Source organism: Augochlora pura, chromosome 5 (assembly GCF_028453695.1).
Source record: "Augochlora pura isolate Apur16 chromosome 5, APUR_v2.2.1, whole genome shotgun sequence".
Classification (NCBI taxonomy): domain Eukaryota; kingdom Metazoa; phylum Arthropoda; class Insecta; order Hymenoptera; family Halictidae; genus Augochlora; species Augochlora pura.
Window position 1 is genome coordinate 17439134 of NC_135776.1, and position 16949 is coordinate 17456082.

General features: G+C 45.8%; 2 protein-coding genes across 6 annotated transcripts in view; one reads left to right on the plus strand and one right to left on the minus strand.

Annotated features, from left to right (window-relative positions):
- The window catches only part of LOC144469889 (putative sodium/potassium/calcium exchanger CG1090), a 36351-nt gene extending 26577 nt beyond the window's left edge, over positions 1 to 9774 (plus strand). For all 4 annotated transcript variants that reach the window (XM_078180601.1, XM_078180599.1, XM_078180602.1 and 1 more), the window contains 8 exons: positions 1271 to 1762; positions 1894 to 2122; positions 3022 to 3134; positions 3205 to 3380; positions 3458 to 3684; positions 3758 to 4063; positions 4142 to 4375; positions 4485 to 9774. In XM_078180601.1, the coding sequence (XP_078036727.1) occupies positions 1280 to 1762; positions 1894 to 2122; positions 3022 to 3134; positions 3205 to 3380; positions 3458 to 3684; positions 3758 to 4063; positions 4142 to 4375; positions 4485 to 4684 (1968 nt within the window). In that variant the 5' untranslated portion in view covers positions 1271 to 1279 and the 3' untranslated portion in view covers positions 4685 to 9774. The remainder of the gene's footprint in view (positions 1 to 1270; positions 1763 to 1893; positions 2123 to 3021; positions 3135 to 3204; positions 3381 to 3457; positions 3685 to 3757; positions 4064 to 4141; positions 4376 to 4484) is intronic.
- Positions 9775 to 9850: 76 nt separating this feature from the next.
- Tinc (transmembrane protein tincar) overlaps positions 9851 to 16949 on the minus strand; it is a 34691-nt gene continuing 27592 nt past the window's right edge. For both annotated transcript variants that reach the window (XM_078180690.1, XM_078180689.1), the window contains one exon: positions 9851 to 16818. In XM_078180690.1, coding sequence (XP_078036816.1) covers positions 15574 to 16818 — 1245 coding nt within the window. In that variant the 3' untranslated portion in view covers positions 9851 to 15573. The remainder of the gene's footprint in view (positions 16819 to 16949) is intronic.

Below are 16949 nucleotides of genomic sequence, written 5' to 3' on the forward strand. Positions count from 1 at the left end.
CGCATCGCTTACGTGTACCCTACGTGTACCCCTAAGTACCACCACGCCACACCAACACGCCGACAACGCATCGTTACTCGTCACCCGCAGCTTTTATGTAAATCAATAATTCGCGAGTGTAGCGGCGATCAAATTTCCCAAAACCATCGAACCGACTATCTGTCGTTGAATGGCGCCCACGGGGCGACGGCCACCGGAATATTCCGACGAAATAGTTAGCTCGCTGTCCAACGTGACAGCGATCGAAAAGCTAAAGTTCAATGATTCGTGAACCGGTGATTGTTGGTCGTTTGCCTATCGTTCGTCTCTCGTCGCCGACGATTGTCGACACGAGCCCGCGACGTCGAGATAAAGATGAAAGATTTCTGAAAATGGGGTAAGACGAGGCACGAGCCCCGGTGCGTTCACACGTATCGTTTAACGATCGCCCTACGAACACCGAACTGGGTCAGTTTCGACGTCAACTCAATTTTTACGAGCTTCTAGATTCGCACGCACCGCTTCCAGCTCTCTGCTCTCGGTTCTTGGCTCGCATCCTTATTACACATACTAGCATAACCGTGTTTGTTGTCTTCCTTTTGTCCGGACGATGCGCAACGATTTCTTCGCTGCATCGCGAAATATTACGAATACGGCGTTGTATTCGGTCATCGAATCGATCCATCCCCGCGGATTTAGAAGAATCGCACGAGAAGGTTAAGCAGAGATGCTTATCCGTTGCGATCGATTATTTATTTTAAGGAAGCTTTGTTACCAGCTCGAGATTATCTACTACAAAGAAGCTACGGATCATTCAGAAGCATCGCGTACATGTGCACGTGATCCAGAAAAGCCTCGCATGTACGAGGAATTTGCCGAATTCACCGAGTCAGCCGAATATATGTATATGTATACGAATGTGTTTCGGTTGCGCGGCGAGGGCCGGCAGCATCGCTTCCATCGAGCAATACCCTGCGAGCCGTAAACGTTGGTCTCGAATGCGTATGCGTGTGGGTTCGTGAACGCACAATACGCGACCGGCGGCGTTGCGTGTCCCTCCGATACGTGTATTATATTTGTTCGAATCGATACGCGGGTATCAGGAGAAAACATTTTGATGCCCGCAGTAGCTCGCATCCCGTCGTAATTGTAAAAGCCGTGCGGGCATCGTCGCACGGGCATCAATGAAGTTTACGTAATCGAGATACGATCGCGACCAGCCGAAATACAGTAGGCTGTTTTGTCTGTGAAAGACGTCCAATCAAGAACTATTTTGCTCGATATGTTTCAGTCGAGAGCGATGAGGAACGAACAGCTACAAAGCTTTTCGCGACGCAGGAGATGGTCTCTTCGTTTCGGTCTTCTCTTCGTCTACGTCCTCGTGCAGTACGTGTCGTCTGCGAGGACACCTACCGAGGAACCGTCGCTTTCCACTTTCCCCACCAGTTGGACAGACCACGACGAAGGCTGGACCGAGGAGACAACTTTGGAAGCTAGCACATTGGAAGCGGAAGTACCGACCGTCGGAGGAACGAAAAAGATTGCAGAGAAGGCGCCACCGGTGCCGGAAAAATCCTCGACTTCGCGGGGAAAGAACGAGAAAGAAAAGGGGAAAGCCAATGAATCGAAAGGCGGAAACACGCCGGCAGAACGGAAAGAAGAGAATGCGTCGGAGGATAAGTCGAAGAAGACGACACACGGAAAATCGCAGTCGCAGTCGCAGCCCCAGGAAAAAGGCACCGTGAAAGCTCCTCCACCTATCAACGTCCTGAAACCCACGACGGTAAGGTAGATGCACCTACGCGTGTTTATGATAACAATGTGACATACATATACTATACATATGATTGTACTTGTGTCTGAGAATGCAGTTTGACATGATGTAGAAAATGTACTCGTGATTTGAGATTTTAGGGTCCAACCGTAGTAACTACATTGAAATACGAACGCGCGACTTGGAGACCCCGACGAGAAAACTGTTCGCCGCCAGCTATCGAACAGTTTCCGAGGCCGTTGATGGGACCAAGCGCTAGAAAACACGGCGGATTGATCATACACATACTGGTCGCTGTTTATACGTTTTTGGGCCTTGCAATTGTCTGCGACGACTACTTTGTCTCCAGTTTGGATAGGATTTGCGAAGGTAAGATCGTCGAAAGTGAGGTAGCATTGACACGATGTGAGGCACGATGATCGTAAATGGAGAATTAAAGAAAAATTCCGAACCGAACTCACATTTCTTTTATAAATAAATCGGCAATCTTAACATATTACCGACAGGAAACGAGAGTTCTAGTTTTATTGGAATATACATTACCGACGGGAAAGGAGTATTTTCATTTTATTGTAATGTACGTTATTGACTGGAAAGGAGTGTTCTCCGTTTATAACAAGTGTCACATTTTTAATTTACACATGTCGAAGAATTAAAATCATCCGTCGTATATAGGAAAGTTGGAATAAAAGACAGAAAGAGAATTTTTTTAGATCGCTGATCGTGATTTAAAATCTATTTCAAAAATAGTTTAGAATTTCATACACTTGCAATTTTGAGGTATTTATAAATGTTTTTAACACAGAAATCATTTATTTATTTATTCGCTGATAAAACCCTGTTACATATAATTGATCATAATAATATAATATAAAATACATAGAATATTTATTGAAATGCTACGACGAGGTGTAGCGTAATGGGTTTTTAATACATTAACGAGATTGGAAAAAATCGATGGGAGCTTATAAATGGTTCAAATAAAAATACAAGTACACCCGTCCCTTAATTTACACGAATGTCTTTTTTAAGTTAATTAAATCGTTGCGATATATTCTTATCATCGTTAGATATTAAAACTTGTCTTTCCATTTTGTTCTTTTTAAAAACTTATAATTTAAAGATATGACTGCTGTATTTTTTTACTCAGTAACCGCTGTGGGATTATGGCCACTCACTATGTATTATATAGCTAAATAGGCCTGTCAGAATTTTATATGCTTACAATAAAAAAGAAAGATATAGTGATTCTACTTTTTTGTCTGCAGAACTGCGTTTGTCTCCGGACGTTGCTGGTGCAACTTTTATGGCCGCTGGCTCGTCGGCACCCGAACTGGCGACTGTCGTGATCGGCGTTTTCTTCGCGAAAGACGACATCGGAGTAAGAAAAGATCATAGCTCTCCCTACTTTCCGTGGTTGCAACTATTAACGCGTTACCTATTTTTTACAGGTGAGCGGCGTGATTGGAAGCGCCGTATTCAATATAATGTTCGTGATCTCGGTGTGCGGACTCTGCACCAGCACAGTGTCCAAATTGAATTGGTGGCCTTTGTGTCGAGATTGCTTTTTCTACGCCGTAGCGATACTGGTAATGCTCGGCACGATTTACAATGAATCGATATCCTGGTAAGACACATTCTCTATCATTGAGACTTTGTTGGGTTTCGACGGATACAGTCACGTTGCATCGAATTGCTTTTCAGGATGGAGTCCTTGTTCATGTTGATAATGTACGGAGTGTACTGCGTCGCGTTGGCGTTCAACTCTCGATTGGAGCGATGGGCCAAGTCTTACAATATACCGTTTTTACCGAAAGACGACGAGCCGGCGGAGGAGAGCGCGCTGGTCAGTTACAGATCGTTGCAAGAGGATCGGATGTCTTACACGGGTCCAAATTCGCCCGTCACGGAACAATACAAATCTCAGGAAGGTAAGTCCTTCGTGGTGGTTTCTCGTCGCGAGATGGAAAAGCGAAGCAAGGGTAAGAGTTATTTTGCTAACAGGAGGGATGGAAGGTGTCGGGCCAGTTCCGGAGACGAACCAACCACCGGTTACGAAACAACCAGAGTATTACAAGGCGAAAGAACCTGATCCCAATGAGGCCTCGCCGTTGGAGAGGCCCGTTGATGCCAGTCAATGGACTCTGTTTACTTGGGGCCTCGTGTATCCGATTCATTTCATGTGTCGCGCGACGATGCCCGATTGTCGGCAAGAAAAGTTCCGAAACTGGTATCCGTTCACATTTTGCGTGTCCATGGTGTGGATCAGTTTCTACAGTTACATCATGGTGTGGATGATTACGATAATAGGTGAGCTCCCTCGCGAGCTGCCGACGTATCCGCTCGAAGAGCTCGAATTACCAGTTTCTTTTTGTTTTCGTTGGACAGGTAGCACCCTCGGTATACCAGACACGGTGATGGGCCTGACTTTTGTCGCCGCGGGCGTCAGCGTACCGGACGCACTGTCCTCGTTGGCGGTGATCAAAGAAGGCCTCGGAGACATGGCGGTGAGCAACGCGGTTGGTAGCAACGTCTTCGATATTCTAGTTTGCCTTGGGCTTCCGTGGTTCATACAGACTGCAATGATACAACCCGGTTCACACGTAAACGTTACCAGTCGAGGTAAGATTATACGAAGGATATGTTAAGGCATATTGCCATCGTCTATATCTAGGCGTTCTCTTACGGATGATTCATTTGGTTTTCCCTCCGTTGTCATCACGATGCGCAGGCTTGACGTATTCCACGGTCTCCCTGCTGTCGACGGTGGTATTTCTGGTGCTAGCGACCCATCTGAACGGCTGGAAGCTGGATCGAAGATACGGAGTGGTGCTGATGCTTTGGTACTTGGTGTTCATTATATTCGCATCACTCTACGAATTGAACGTCTTCGGTGAAATGAACCCGCCGGTATGCTTCAGCTCGTTCTAAGGAAATACAGTTCGCAGAACCGGAATGCACTTTGCAACTTCATACCCGTTGCATCGCGTTGCATTGCGCTACGCCGCGTGCCTATTATTCGTTAGAAAAAAAACAACCACGATTCGGAGTCGTTGAAGAAACGCGCGCAACGATGCTCGAGCATCTCTCTTCTTTTTCTCCTTTCTACTTCCCGTCTCTCCGTCGCCTCTCTTCCTTGTCAACGCGTGTTCGACGAATGTTCCATTCTGCCATGGAATTGAAACACATGCGCTGCTAAAGTATGTTACATCTTTCTCGGAGTGGTATTTATTTCTGGTTGGTCTTATCCTTTGTTTCTCTCTCTCTTGCCCGCTTCGGCACTCTTTCTCTTTCCGTATTCTATTTGTTGTTTCACTTCGTTGCATTTTCGAACACGAGAAGGGAGTGAAGGAAGAGGGAAGGGAGAGAAGAAAGATATCCGCGCACCATTTACCCTTCAACTCCGAACGGAACAGAAACTCGAGCAACGCGTTTTATACATTTATCCCATCCAATCGCCTATTACTTCCAATAAGTCGGTGTCCGCTATGCTGTCGACACGCGAAACAAAAACGGAACTAAATGTCTAATTATTTGTTACAAAGACGTTTTCTTCTACGCTTAAATATTCGCGACGTTATCTCGATTCTTCCGATAAGAAACACCCGCGGAACACCACGAAAAAAAAAGAAAGTCGTAGGGCTGGCACCTGTGATCCAGCTGTTAGCGCGTTTGCATGTTTTTCGTACACCACGTAAACGGACAATACATTAATCAGTATTACGAATTGCGGCGAGCGATCGTCGCATAGTATAATCAGCCTAGAAATCGATAGCGGTAATTATTATAAAATAGAGGCACTCGAACCGATCGAACAGTCTGCGACGAACAGTGGCAACTAATCGAGACGATCGTGAAAGAAATTGCTAAATTATTATTGATTCGAGCCGGAGAGTTTGCTGACGCGTCCGATACCACGCGTGTCCGTACCAACGAAATTCTCATACCTTATAGAGCTCGTTATAGCCGCGGCTACAGCCACAGCCACAGCCATGGGGGGGGCTACAAGTTTTTTACAATTGCATGTGGCACACGTCCTCCATCGATCTCTCTTGTATATTATGTTTGCGTTTCACCTAGCCAACTTGGACGTTTCCTTTTTTATGCGACCGTTTCACTGTAAATAAGATATTCACGGCCGGGAATATCGTAACGACGAATCGCGACGCGACCCGACGCACGACCTCCACGAGTGCTTCGCCTCGATTGAAAGCCGTTCGAGTGATCGACCAATCTTGTACACAACACACGTGTGTGTACCTTTAGGGACTCTGCATTAGTCGTGTCTGTCTCTCTGTTTTCCTTTTCTTTTTCCTTTTGTCGAAATAATATGATCGCTTGCCGTCTATAATAGTTCCATCGTGCGAACAACTTGTTAGAAAGATGATCAAAGGATGAACGGGAAGCAAGAAAAGGAAGGAAAGAAAGAGGAAATGGCGTACAGTTACGAGATTAGGGTGCGAAAGACGACTCGACCGAAAGAAATCGCTGGTCTCGAATTGGACAAAAACGAATACGAACGGTCTGCCATGACACGCGTATTGGACGAGCATGAACGGTAACGAAAAAGACAATAATACACGCAGCCTTATTCGATGAAAGTATCTACAGCGCTACGTTGCACGTTCCTTAACATCCGTTCGGATTCGAACACGGTGATGCCACGAAGAAGTTTAGGTGCGATCTTGTTGAGGCAAACTTTCCTTCTTCTGTCCAAGAGCGAACATAACGAAAACGTCCGATGTCGCGCGGTCTAAATTAGTTGCGTTGTTATTATAATTTGTTATGTTAATCGACTGCGTTCAGTCGAGCGAAACAATGTGATTCGGAAAGACAGATCTATATCCGCACGCTTCTTGCTATGTATACTTACTTCTATTACTCTCCATACCATTCTATAATATACATATTATTATATTCTATTACATTACATTATATTCTATTATATTACATTATATTCTATTCTATTATATTACATTACATTACATTACACAACATTACATTCCATCACATTATATTATATTATATTCTACTATATCATTGTATGCGTAAGAAGGTACGAATGAGAAGGACAACTCCAGTGTCATAGGAGCGTTTATTTCACGCGTCTGGCGTTGCGCATTTTGTAAAATTAAATATGCTAAACCACCGCGTAAAATGAACGCTCGTCTGAGACCGGTCTAAACTCAATTATCGAACGGTCAACGCGTTCTTTGGCTACAATATTCCGTCGTTATTGTCAGCGGTCCGTTGGATTCGATGTACACGGTCGATAAGACGCGATGCATTCGGTATTCGACAGTTCCATTCGACGAGATCAACGAATTAGAAAACGTTCGGTACTTTGAAGTGCCGAGGCAAGGCGACTTTTTCACGGTAACATTTTAGCTTTAATTCGACTTTCTCGATGTGTTTCGCTTTTTTTCTATCCGTTGTTTCAAATACTCTTCGTACGAAATCGTTTTGTTTGTCACACGATATGTTTGTCGGTCGTTCGATGGAACCGTGTTTCGAAGAATGTTCGGAAATTGGTGCAAATAAGTGATATGCGGCGACAATTATGGTGTTGACCGTGAATAAATGGTAAACGATTCTATTACATTACATTACATTACATTGTATTGTATTGTACCGTATTCGATTGTATTCGATTGTATTGTATTATTATGTATAGGCATAGTAGCGTTACGATTTTAGATTTAGACTGACATACGTTATAGAAACCTACGATCAATTGTTGGGTGCCCTTAAACGCGACGCGTAGCTCGTAAATCAAAGTCAATAATACGATGATGCGGGAGACTCCGGATTTTGCCCGTCCTCTTCTCTTTATGTACTTATCGCTATCTCGTGTCGACCAATTTTCGAACGGTGAACAAACGAAATGAAAAAAAAAAGAAATAATCGAAGAAACGGAAAAGCGAAGAACGGCGAACGGGGAAACTAGAAACGAGAAACGGAACGTGGTCTCTGAATACTGTACGTGATCGGCGAGGTGTGTCCGTGATCCGTTCCGGACGGACAACGGCAAGGGAACGCGTTCTTTATTCAATGTTGTCTCGAGAAAAAACAATACCATTAATTGTTGACTGTTGTGTAACCGTAGATTTTATATCGTGATCTACATTACTATGCGACGCGTAGACACATAGCCCTGAATTATTCCTGTATTGGTACTACGTATTATTATAACGATGTAACATTGTAGAACGTGCGTCGTTTTAGCTTAGCTATGACAAAGTAGGCGTGGTCAGGTCTCACAAAACGCCTGCTTCTTCCTATAAGCAATATACTTTGTCTTCGTCGAGTCAATACGTCCGCGTACCTGCGATTAATCAGAGGGAATGCCCGAGAGATCCTCCGTTTTACGGTTAATTTTTAGAGTTTTTAGGATCTTAGAGCCTATAGTGTCTACAATCTACAGTCTACGTCTACAGTCTCTCTATATATAGCGTACAATTTACAAGTTTACGGTTTCGAACTGTTTACATGGATTCGTTTGTCAGTCGACAATTAGTTTTGGAACGTTCGCGTTAGCCCCCGTTTAGGTTCCTGGTTCAGCGATCATTTTTTTTCGAATCTCGTGCAACGTACCCGATTTTCTTAAACTCTAATTAAAACCTATTGTCTCGCACTCGAATAGAACAAACAACACCGGCCGGCACAGCTCTCTTGTAACTAACGCGACCAATATATTTTTCTATACCTTTGGTGTTTGTAATTTTGTAACTGTTCGCGCTGGAATGTACCAAGAAATTCTCTCGCGAATCGCTCGTTTACTAGGGGACAAGATACTGTAGTTATACAATATTATAGTTGTTCCGCAGGGATTGAAAATCGAACAACGGTGTGCGGCGAACGAAAAACAAAAAAAAAACAAAAAACGGCGACCGATCGGACAAAAAAAAAACGAGAGTGTACGAGTTCTAGACACGCGTAGGATCGCTTAGCATTTTATACTGTCTCTGTATAGGTGGACGAAAAAAACTTAAACCGGTAGAATTTATAATAGCGTCGAAGTTTAGGTAAACACGATCAACGAAGAAATTGTCTAATCTCTTTGTCGCGTGCGTGCGAGCGATTAGTACGCGTAAAACACACGCTCAACGATGAAACGATGAAAGTATAACACTCGTACAACGAACCTGCGAAGGGAAACAAAAAAAGGGAGAGAGAAAGAGAGTGTGTGTGCGATAGAAATCGGTGACAAAAATGGCTATACAAGACGAGAGACACGGCGATACAAGGCGAACGAAATCAATTCCTGCAGAATCGTAACTCGGGACTCCCTCAGTTAACGTCTCTTATCGTTGTTATTATATTATATATTATATTAATATTATATATTATATTATATTATATATGATATTATGTTATATTATATTATATATATATATATATATTTCCAAAACTATCCTGAAACGTCAATACGTCGTCTAGTCGTAGAATTAGCTTATTATCAACATCGTTATGTAAATAATTGTTTTACCAACTTCGTAAAGAAAACGAGTATAAATATATACTATATACATCTATATATATATATAATATATATATATATTATTATAAACGATAACGAGTGAAGTACGAATACGAAAAAAAAAACGAATAGTGTAAATAAATATAGATACGTACCGAAAGAAACGTGTAGTCGCAAGAAGGAGAACGATATACGTCCGTATATCCGTACGTACAGGGATAAATAAAATTATGTGTAATAGGTATTACGCGCAGCCACGTAGATTATTTATACGAACTAACTAAAAAAAACACGCGTAGCGATATACGGCTAAGGAAAGGACCTAAATTTAAGACCTAAAACATTTGTCGGTTTGTATACGCTTTGCCGACCGCAGTCTGACCAGAAATTTTCGCTTGCTTTCGACGCGAGGAAACACCAAGTAAGTAGACGGATGAGAGGGGGTGAACCAACGCGAGCCACCTCCGTCCGTTAGCATCTGTTCGAATGTGTTTTAGATTTTTAGAATGATTACGTCGAACCAAATAAAACCATCGATACGATTACGAAAATGTTTCATTGTTGGGGGGAGAGGGGGAGGGGCGGCCTCAGGGCGCGCAGGTATGAGCAACGAGGCGCTCGAATAATTTACCTTTATTCTCTTGGTAAATGAATATACAAAGTTTACATCTAGTTTACTTGTTTACCTGTTTACTTGTTTATACGATGCGTCGAGTAATATTGTGATACGCGCGACGATAATAATGTCGCTGTTACAACCGTGCAAACCATTTTTCTTTTTCTCTTCGATTCGACCGACCGCGAGCGAGTTTGTTTACCCGGGGAATTGACAATCGTTCTTTTTTTCCGCCTCAGCTCGCCGCTGTTTCACAGAGAGACACGGCTGTCGTGGTTTCACGCGATGGCGACGATATTACTCGCTGTGGTATCAAACCAAGATCGCAACAATTATCCCATCCATCCATCCAACCAATCTGTCCGTCTGTCGGCGCTTATGGCGTTCGAATAGACCGGCGGTATTCTGGCTATCGACCTCGCGGATCTACCATCGATCGGATCTGCAAAGGCCATTGCCAGGCAGATCCGCCGTGGAAGCCGCGATATCCAACAACGCTGCACACGAGTCCAAGAACAAGAGAAAAATGGAGTTTGGTCGATAATACCTTTGGTATCGTGCTCCGTCAGTGTAATCGAGAGCGCGCAAAGCGATAGCAATCAACTCTGTCTTCTGTGTTTATATTTTTGCGTTGTTCCGTGTATGCTCCGTTTCTCCGTCCGTTTGTCTGTCCGTTTGTTCGTCCAGGTGCCAGTCGGTCGGACAGTTGGTCCAGTCGGTTCTCGTCTGTCCGTCTCTGTCCACGCTTGCTTGTTCGTCCGCATGTGTATTCGAATAAATACCAAGGCTAGTCTAATCAGTCTTTATACAATTATTCGTACATATTCGCTGAACTCTTCGTTTACAGTCATTCTCGCTTCTTGTCTCACTCGCCTTGTTCATCGATACGATCCTTATCCTATTTACATGTTTCAAAGGAATTTGTCGAGGATGAAGCGTCGCGAGATATCCGCGTTTAGTTTCTCATCGTTTCTCACCGTCCATCGGCCCTCTCTCTCTCTCTCTCATTTACACACGCATCCACACCCGTATACACACACGCATACACTCTTCCTCTTGCTCCACGCCTATGTCCTCCCTCTGTCTCGCAACACCTGCTAATCGCGGTGGTTGCGCGGATACTCGCGCGCCGTTGCATTCTCGGTCAATCCGTTTAACCCTAGACTCTAGATACATTTATCTCACTCTATCTCACTCGTTCCTGTATTATTTCGTTCCGGGTGTTTTCGCGGTCAGAGAATAGACGCCCGAGTGGTGAGCCGGTCGGAAGAGGGCTATGCGCGACATACAGGTTTATTCTCGAAAAGTAACGATCGTATTGGAAAAAGGTGTGTGAAAGCCTTCCTCTCCCTCGATAGCGTCTATGCTCGCGGGCTAATGTTCCTAGCGCTGAATCTAAAACGAACGGTGTTTCGGTAGCTGACCCGATGCTAGACGGTAAAAAAATATGCCTCCAAGAGAGGCGGCACTGGCCCGATCGTACGTTTATCGTCGAACTACGTTTCTTTTCTTGCGTTTCCTCTCTCGCCTCGATATTGCTGATTATTTTCTCTCTCGAACGATCCGATCCCCGTCGCGAACACGGCGCGGTCGACGAACGCCGGGACGCGTCATCGCTCGTCGCACCGGCTGTTGCGCGCGAAACAGGGATGTTACTCGCTTTTTTTTTTTTTACAATTTTACTCATCGTGATATGTACGACACGGCGTTCCTCTCGAACGAATCGCAACACTTTCGACATTGATACAGCGTGTTCGGTTGGAACGCGAGTGCTGCCGATCCGGGAGTTTACGATACATTTGGTCGAAACAATCTCGTCTTGAACCTTCCTCGTCGTCTTCTTTCTTATTCGCCGCTTCGGTCCGTAAGTGCGCGCGGATTTTATCAACTATGCGCAAAGATGGAATCAAGCTTCTCAAGTATTATCAACACCGTATCGATATTCAAGGAAACTCGTAAAGTTCGCGTGGAAAAATATACAAAGTACAGTGAAAGCTTTATCATTCCCGCCGGATCGGCGCGATCGAATATCGAATTCGTCACCGTCGTCCGGCCCGTGTGTTATTTATTCGTTTTCCTTCGCAGTGTGGTCGGGCTACTGAAAATATTGAGAAAAAAAAAGATGATATGAGGAGGAATAAGAGAAGGGAACGCATACACGCGCGGTCGAGTCTCCGAGATTGTGTCGCGGCGCCATGCCTTTTTTTTTGCTCTCCTCGTCGACATCATAAAGCTTTAACTGCATTTGTTTCGATGCTTTCGATCGTAGAAGAATAGATTCGAATCTTTGTGTTTTTTTCTCAGCTTTTCGTATTTTCTCGCGAAAAAAGTTCAGACTATCCGATCCCTACCGAGGTATAAAAGTTGCCGGGTGTTTTCTTTTCTACGTCACAAAAGGGCGGCTATTCGGCTGTCCGACCGATTCGAGAACATCATTTTTTCCCGCCCTGTCTGTTTCGCGAAACGGTATTTGACACACGCTCGCTTACCGTTTCGCAACGCACGACCCGCTGCTATTCGCAATTCGCAATTTCTAATTCGTAATTTCACCGGCGGTGTCTAGCGACTATAGCTTGGATTGTGCAGCGTATATTTTTAGCGCCTATTGCAGCGTATATTGTTAGCGTACGGAACAGTTGAAACGAGCTAGCCTCCGCTTTTACGGTAGATAATAAAGCGGTTCGACGCGGTTGCCGAACACACGTGCGAGGTGCTAACCGTACGCATGCTAATCGGAGCGGGGGGGTTACGGGAAAACGCGCGATAAGTAAATGAAGACGCGGCGAGGCTTAGGAGCGAGGCGGGCGGAGAAAAATTGGTCGACGCCAATCGTTTAGTGTCTAACGGTATTCGAAAATACATTCCGCAATCGAATCGTATTCGATTGCCTAAATTGCTCGATTGCTCGACGCGTGCCGTCTCGCGTCGAGTCGATTTCGTTGGCGCAAAAAGTGCATAAAAAATACATGTGATTACGATTTAAACATCTACTCGACTCGACTCGACCCGACCCGACCCGATCACATATATAAAAAAGACGCCTGTACATAGAATCCGATCTGCCCGGGGTTTGTCGGAGCTAAATCGCGGTCTTGATTCCATCCTTGGACAAACAACGTCTCCGTTCAACATCCTCAACGCATCCCTCAACAACGTCTCCGTTCAACACGGTTGGAAGATTACACTTATCGTTAGTGAAATGAAGAAGTTTACTCGTCGTTCCTTGAGCAGCGGGTTCTAAATTTTAATTATTCGTTAAATTCGAAGGTTTCACAATCGCAATTACGAAACGATAACGAGACAAAATGATCATCTAATTCGTCGACTAACCGAAAACGTGCATCGTATTTTTTTTACCTTTTTGATCTACGAGTGCGATTATTTATTTATTTAGTTTAGCGAAACTGTCACTGTCTGCTACGCGTTTCGTTCCGCTACTCTGTGTAGAATGAATCGAGTCGTTTGTAAAGATCGTCCATAAAAATACTATCATCTCTCTCTCTCTCTCTTACTCACTCTTGTAACGCGAAAGCCCTGAACCGTATTTGTCGATAACCATTCGCGTTTCACCGTTTAGCAACGATATCGTAAAGGTGCGACGCGCATCGAACGGACTTTGTTTTAACAAAAACGAATAAAGATTAGAACAAATCTATCGCGACCATTCCCGCCATGGAAGAAACGTTCGTCGTGTTTGCTTGCGTATTCGTTTGATTCGGACGAAGCGTGAAAAGCGCGTTTGTCCGCTTTACGTTCAATTGCATTCGGTGTTCGAGCAAACCGCAAACGAAAATGCAAACGCCGTATGAAGTGACGCGCCGCGCGTGGCTGCGTCTGCTACCGTTTTCTTTTTTTCACACGACACAGGCCGTGAAAGCTCGGGAAGCTTGGAAAGCGTGGAAAAAGCGGCGAATTAACGCGTGTATAGGCACTCTCTACCGTCTCGCGCGTCTCTGACAACATTTACAGAGCCGTGAAAAACAATAGATGCGATAAGAGAAGCGTGTCCTAATGGAATATGTTACAACTTACAATGTGTTGGCGCGAAACGAGGGACGCGGACGCGGGGATGGAGTCGGGTAATCACGGTGGGAACAAGCGAAACGCGTCGTTGCTCGTAAACGTTGACCCCCTGGAATCCGCAAGAAGGACGAAATAACATGGCAGTCGATCGAACAACTGAATACGTATATGTATATAACACGGATCCGCGGATCCTCGTAATTAGTGGCAGTAGTCGTTCCCTTAAACTTTTCTAAGTAGCCGTCACGTGCTGGCCTCGTCTAACGTTCCCGTATCCGTTCGCGCTTTCCTCCATTCTTACAGCAGAAAACCGTTCCCGAAGACTCGGCCGAGTTCCAACGAAATTCTCTTCAGGATTACCACGTAGTTACATCCCCAAAGAAAATATCACGCGCGTGCTATCTTTCATTACGCGTGTTATAATAATAGTAACTTAACCCCTTACACTATCGCTCCTTTCACGTTGCGTGAATTGGCACTTATTCATACTTAATAATTCACCTAATAGGACCAGATAATTTTTGTGTCCTGTACTGTCTTTATTTATCTTCGTTTCTTATACTTTGATAACAGAAGACTTCATTTTCACTCCAATGTGGAAGAAATTAATAATATTCATATTTAGTAGAGTTTGCATAAAATCTTCACCACGAGTCTGACTCGTCATTGTAGCGCAAGGGGTTAAAGCCATCGAATTTGTTCTCATGATTCTTTGCTGACAAGTAAGTAAATCTTATATATTACAGCTCAACTGATATATAAAACTTATTTGATATTGCGACACATGGTGTTCTTTCTCACAGCATCTTAACGCTCAAAGTTACAAATAGCACACGCCGGTGTTATTTTCTTTGTCCGGGACAGTAAAGTAAACGCCAGCGAGAGGAAAAAATCGTTCCGCGATCCGAAAGTCGCGAATGAATAAATAAATAAATAGAGAACAATGGGTGGAAAGCGGAGTCCGGCATGGCAGTCCGAAAGGGAGATCGGCATAAAAAAAAAACTGTTGGCGACGAGTACCGCGGGCGCGTTGCAGGCGAAACCGTTTCGATAATATTCGAAAGTGTTATACGAGACAGCACGCGCGAGAAGCGAGTTACTTGATCCTTAACTATAAGTATAGGCAGAATACCCGAGTACAATGAGAGGTATTCGTAACGAATCGAACGGTTCGCGAACCGTTCCCGAGCATTATCGTTCAGCGATTCACAGAGATTCTAGAACGTGAATCCGATACGATTAGTATTGCGGTAATCTATATCCCGTTTTCTTGCTTCGCTGCGGTTCGTTTCGTTCGAAAAATAATGCCTCGTTCGCGTGCTTATTTGAAAATGTATTGCCGATTTTCGCCAGTGTTAGCCAGTATTCGCGCTCGATGGAGGCTCAGAAACAGATGGATCCCGAGTATGGGAGATATGTTTGCCGTGAGATATTATACCATAGACACAGATACTTGGAAGTGAGCTTCAGATATGATATCCCCTCGAACGATTCGTTGGTCGGAGTATCGAGAATCGTCCTATTAAAAATACACGTTGTACGCTCGGATGGAACCTCGTTCTTTTTCATCGGTGGAACTGCGACGGTGTTTGATATGTAACTTCCGGACAGGCAAAAAGGCCGTTAGACTCGCGGACTTATTGGCGAGACGAGGCGAAACGAAATGAAGCGAAACGAAGCAAAGAGAAGCACAAGGGGCGTTCAATGAGGCAAACACGTGTCGGAGTCGCCGCTGCTGGCCATGGAGAAGTTGGCCGAGTCGCGGTCTGTATGCCTGATTTGAGCGGCTACCGACAGCTTGCCGTTTGTCTGCGGCGTTTGAGGAAACGTGTGGTGGCCTGGCAGGGCCCAGGCTTGCGTGTGCAGCGGTACAGGTGGGAATCGTTTGACGAACGGATTGTTGGCCGGGGCTGGGTGCGACAGTCTGACGCCGTTGTGGTGCGAGGGGAGAGTGGTGTGCGAGGGTACGGTCGAGTGCATTTGCGGTGGATGGGCGACGAACGTGTGGCGCGGTACGGACCCGCAGCTTCCGCTGGATCCGCTCATGTGCGAGCCGGCGACGCTCGCGTGCGACACGTGCGGTAAGGGCATGGTCGAGCAGTGGGGATAGGTAACGATCGGCTGCGTCGGATAGTGCGGTAACGTGGCGGACGAGGCATGCACACGAATATCGTTGCTCTCCGTGAAAGACGTCATTCGCATGTTCGTCGACCGTCCGAACGGCTCTTCGTTCGGGTTCAACGGCTCCGTCAGCTTCGTCCTCGACAACTTGCGTCTGATCACTACAGTCGCTTCGTTCGAGTTCTCGAGAATCACCGCGGAGCAGCCGGACCCGGACCCGGACCCAGACCCTGACACGGAGCTGGCTCCAGATCCTGGAAGCGCGTCATTCGCATTTACGTTGGCGTTTACATTGGCGCTTGCGTTCACGTTGGCGATCGCGTTCGCGTTCAGGGTCGCGTTTACATGGTTCGCGTACTGCGGCGAGGAGAAAGGCTGGCAGTTGGCGACGGGACGACCCATCGACGCGATCGACGACTGTGGCAGCGGGGCCGGTGGCGAGAACGCGAGAGAAGCAGCCGTGGGTGGCTGCATGCCTCGTTGCAGCGAGCAACTCCGCCACTGTTCTCGCGGCTCCTCGCGTTGGTCGCCGGTCAGATCGTCGACGCTGGTCGCTCGTCGCTGACAACTGCCATTGCTGGCGTTGCTCGCGTTGCTGTGTACCCCGCTTGACGACGTTTCACTGTGGCTGCTCCCGTTGCTGTGCCCGGCCACGGAACCCACTCCCCCGTTGTTGCAAACTACGCCGGCATTGTTCCCGCCGGCGACCACCGCTTCCAGAGGCGGCGAGACCGACGAATCCGAACGGGGTGTCAGCTCTTCGTGAGGCACCCCCGAATCCGCTCGGCGCAGACACCGTGGTGTTTGTCCTCCGTTGCAGTTTACCTGAAACGAGTCGAATGAGTATTTGTGGATGCCGTTCAGCTCATCGGCAACGTGAAAAGACCGCGTCCGTGACCGTTTCTTCGTTCCATCGAATCTTGTTCTCGCTCGCGATTGCTACTACTCTCCAAAGT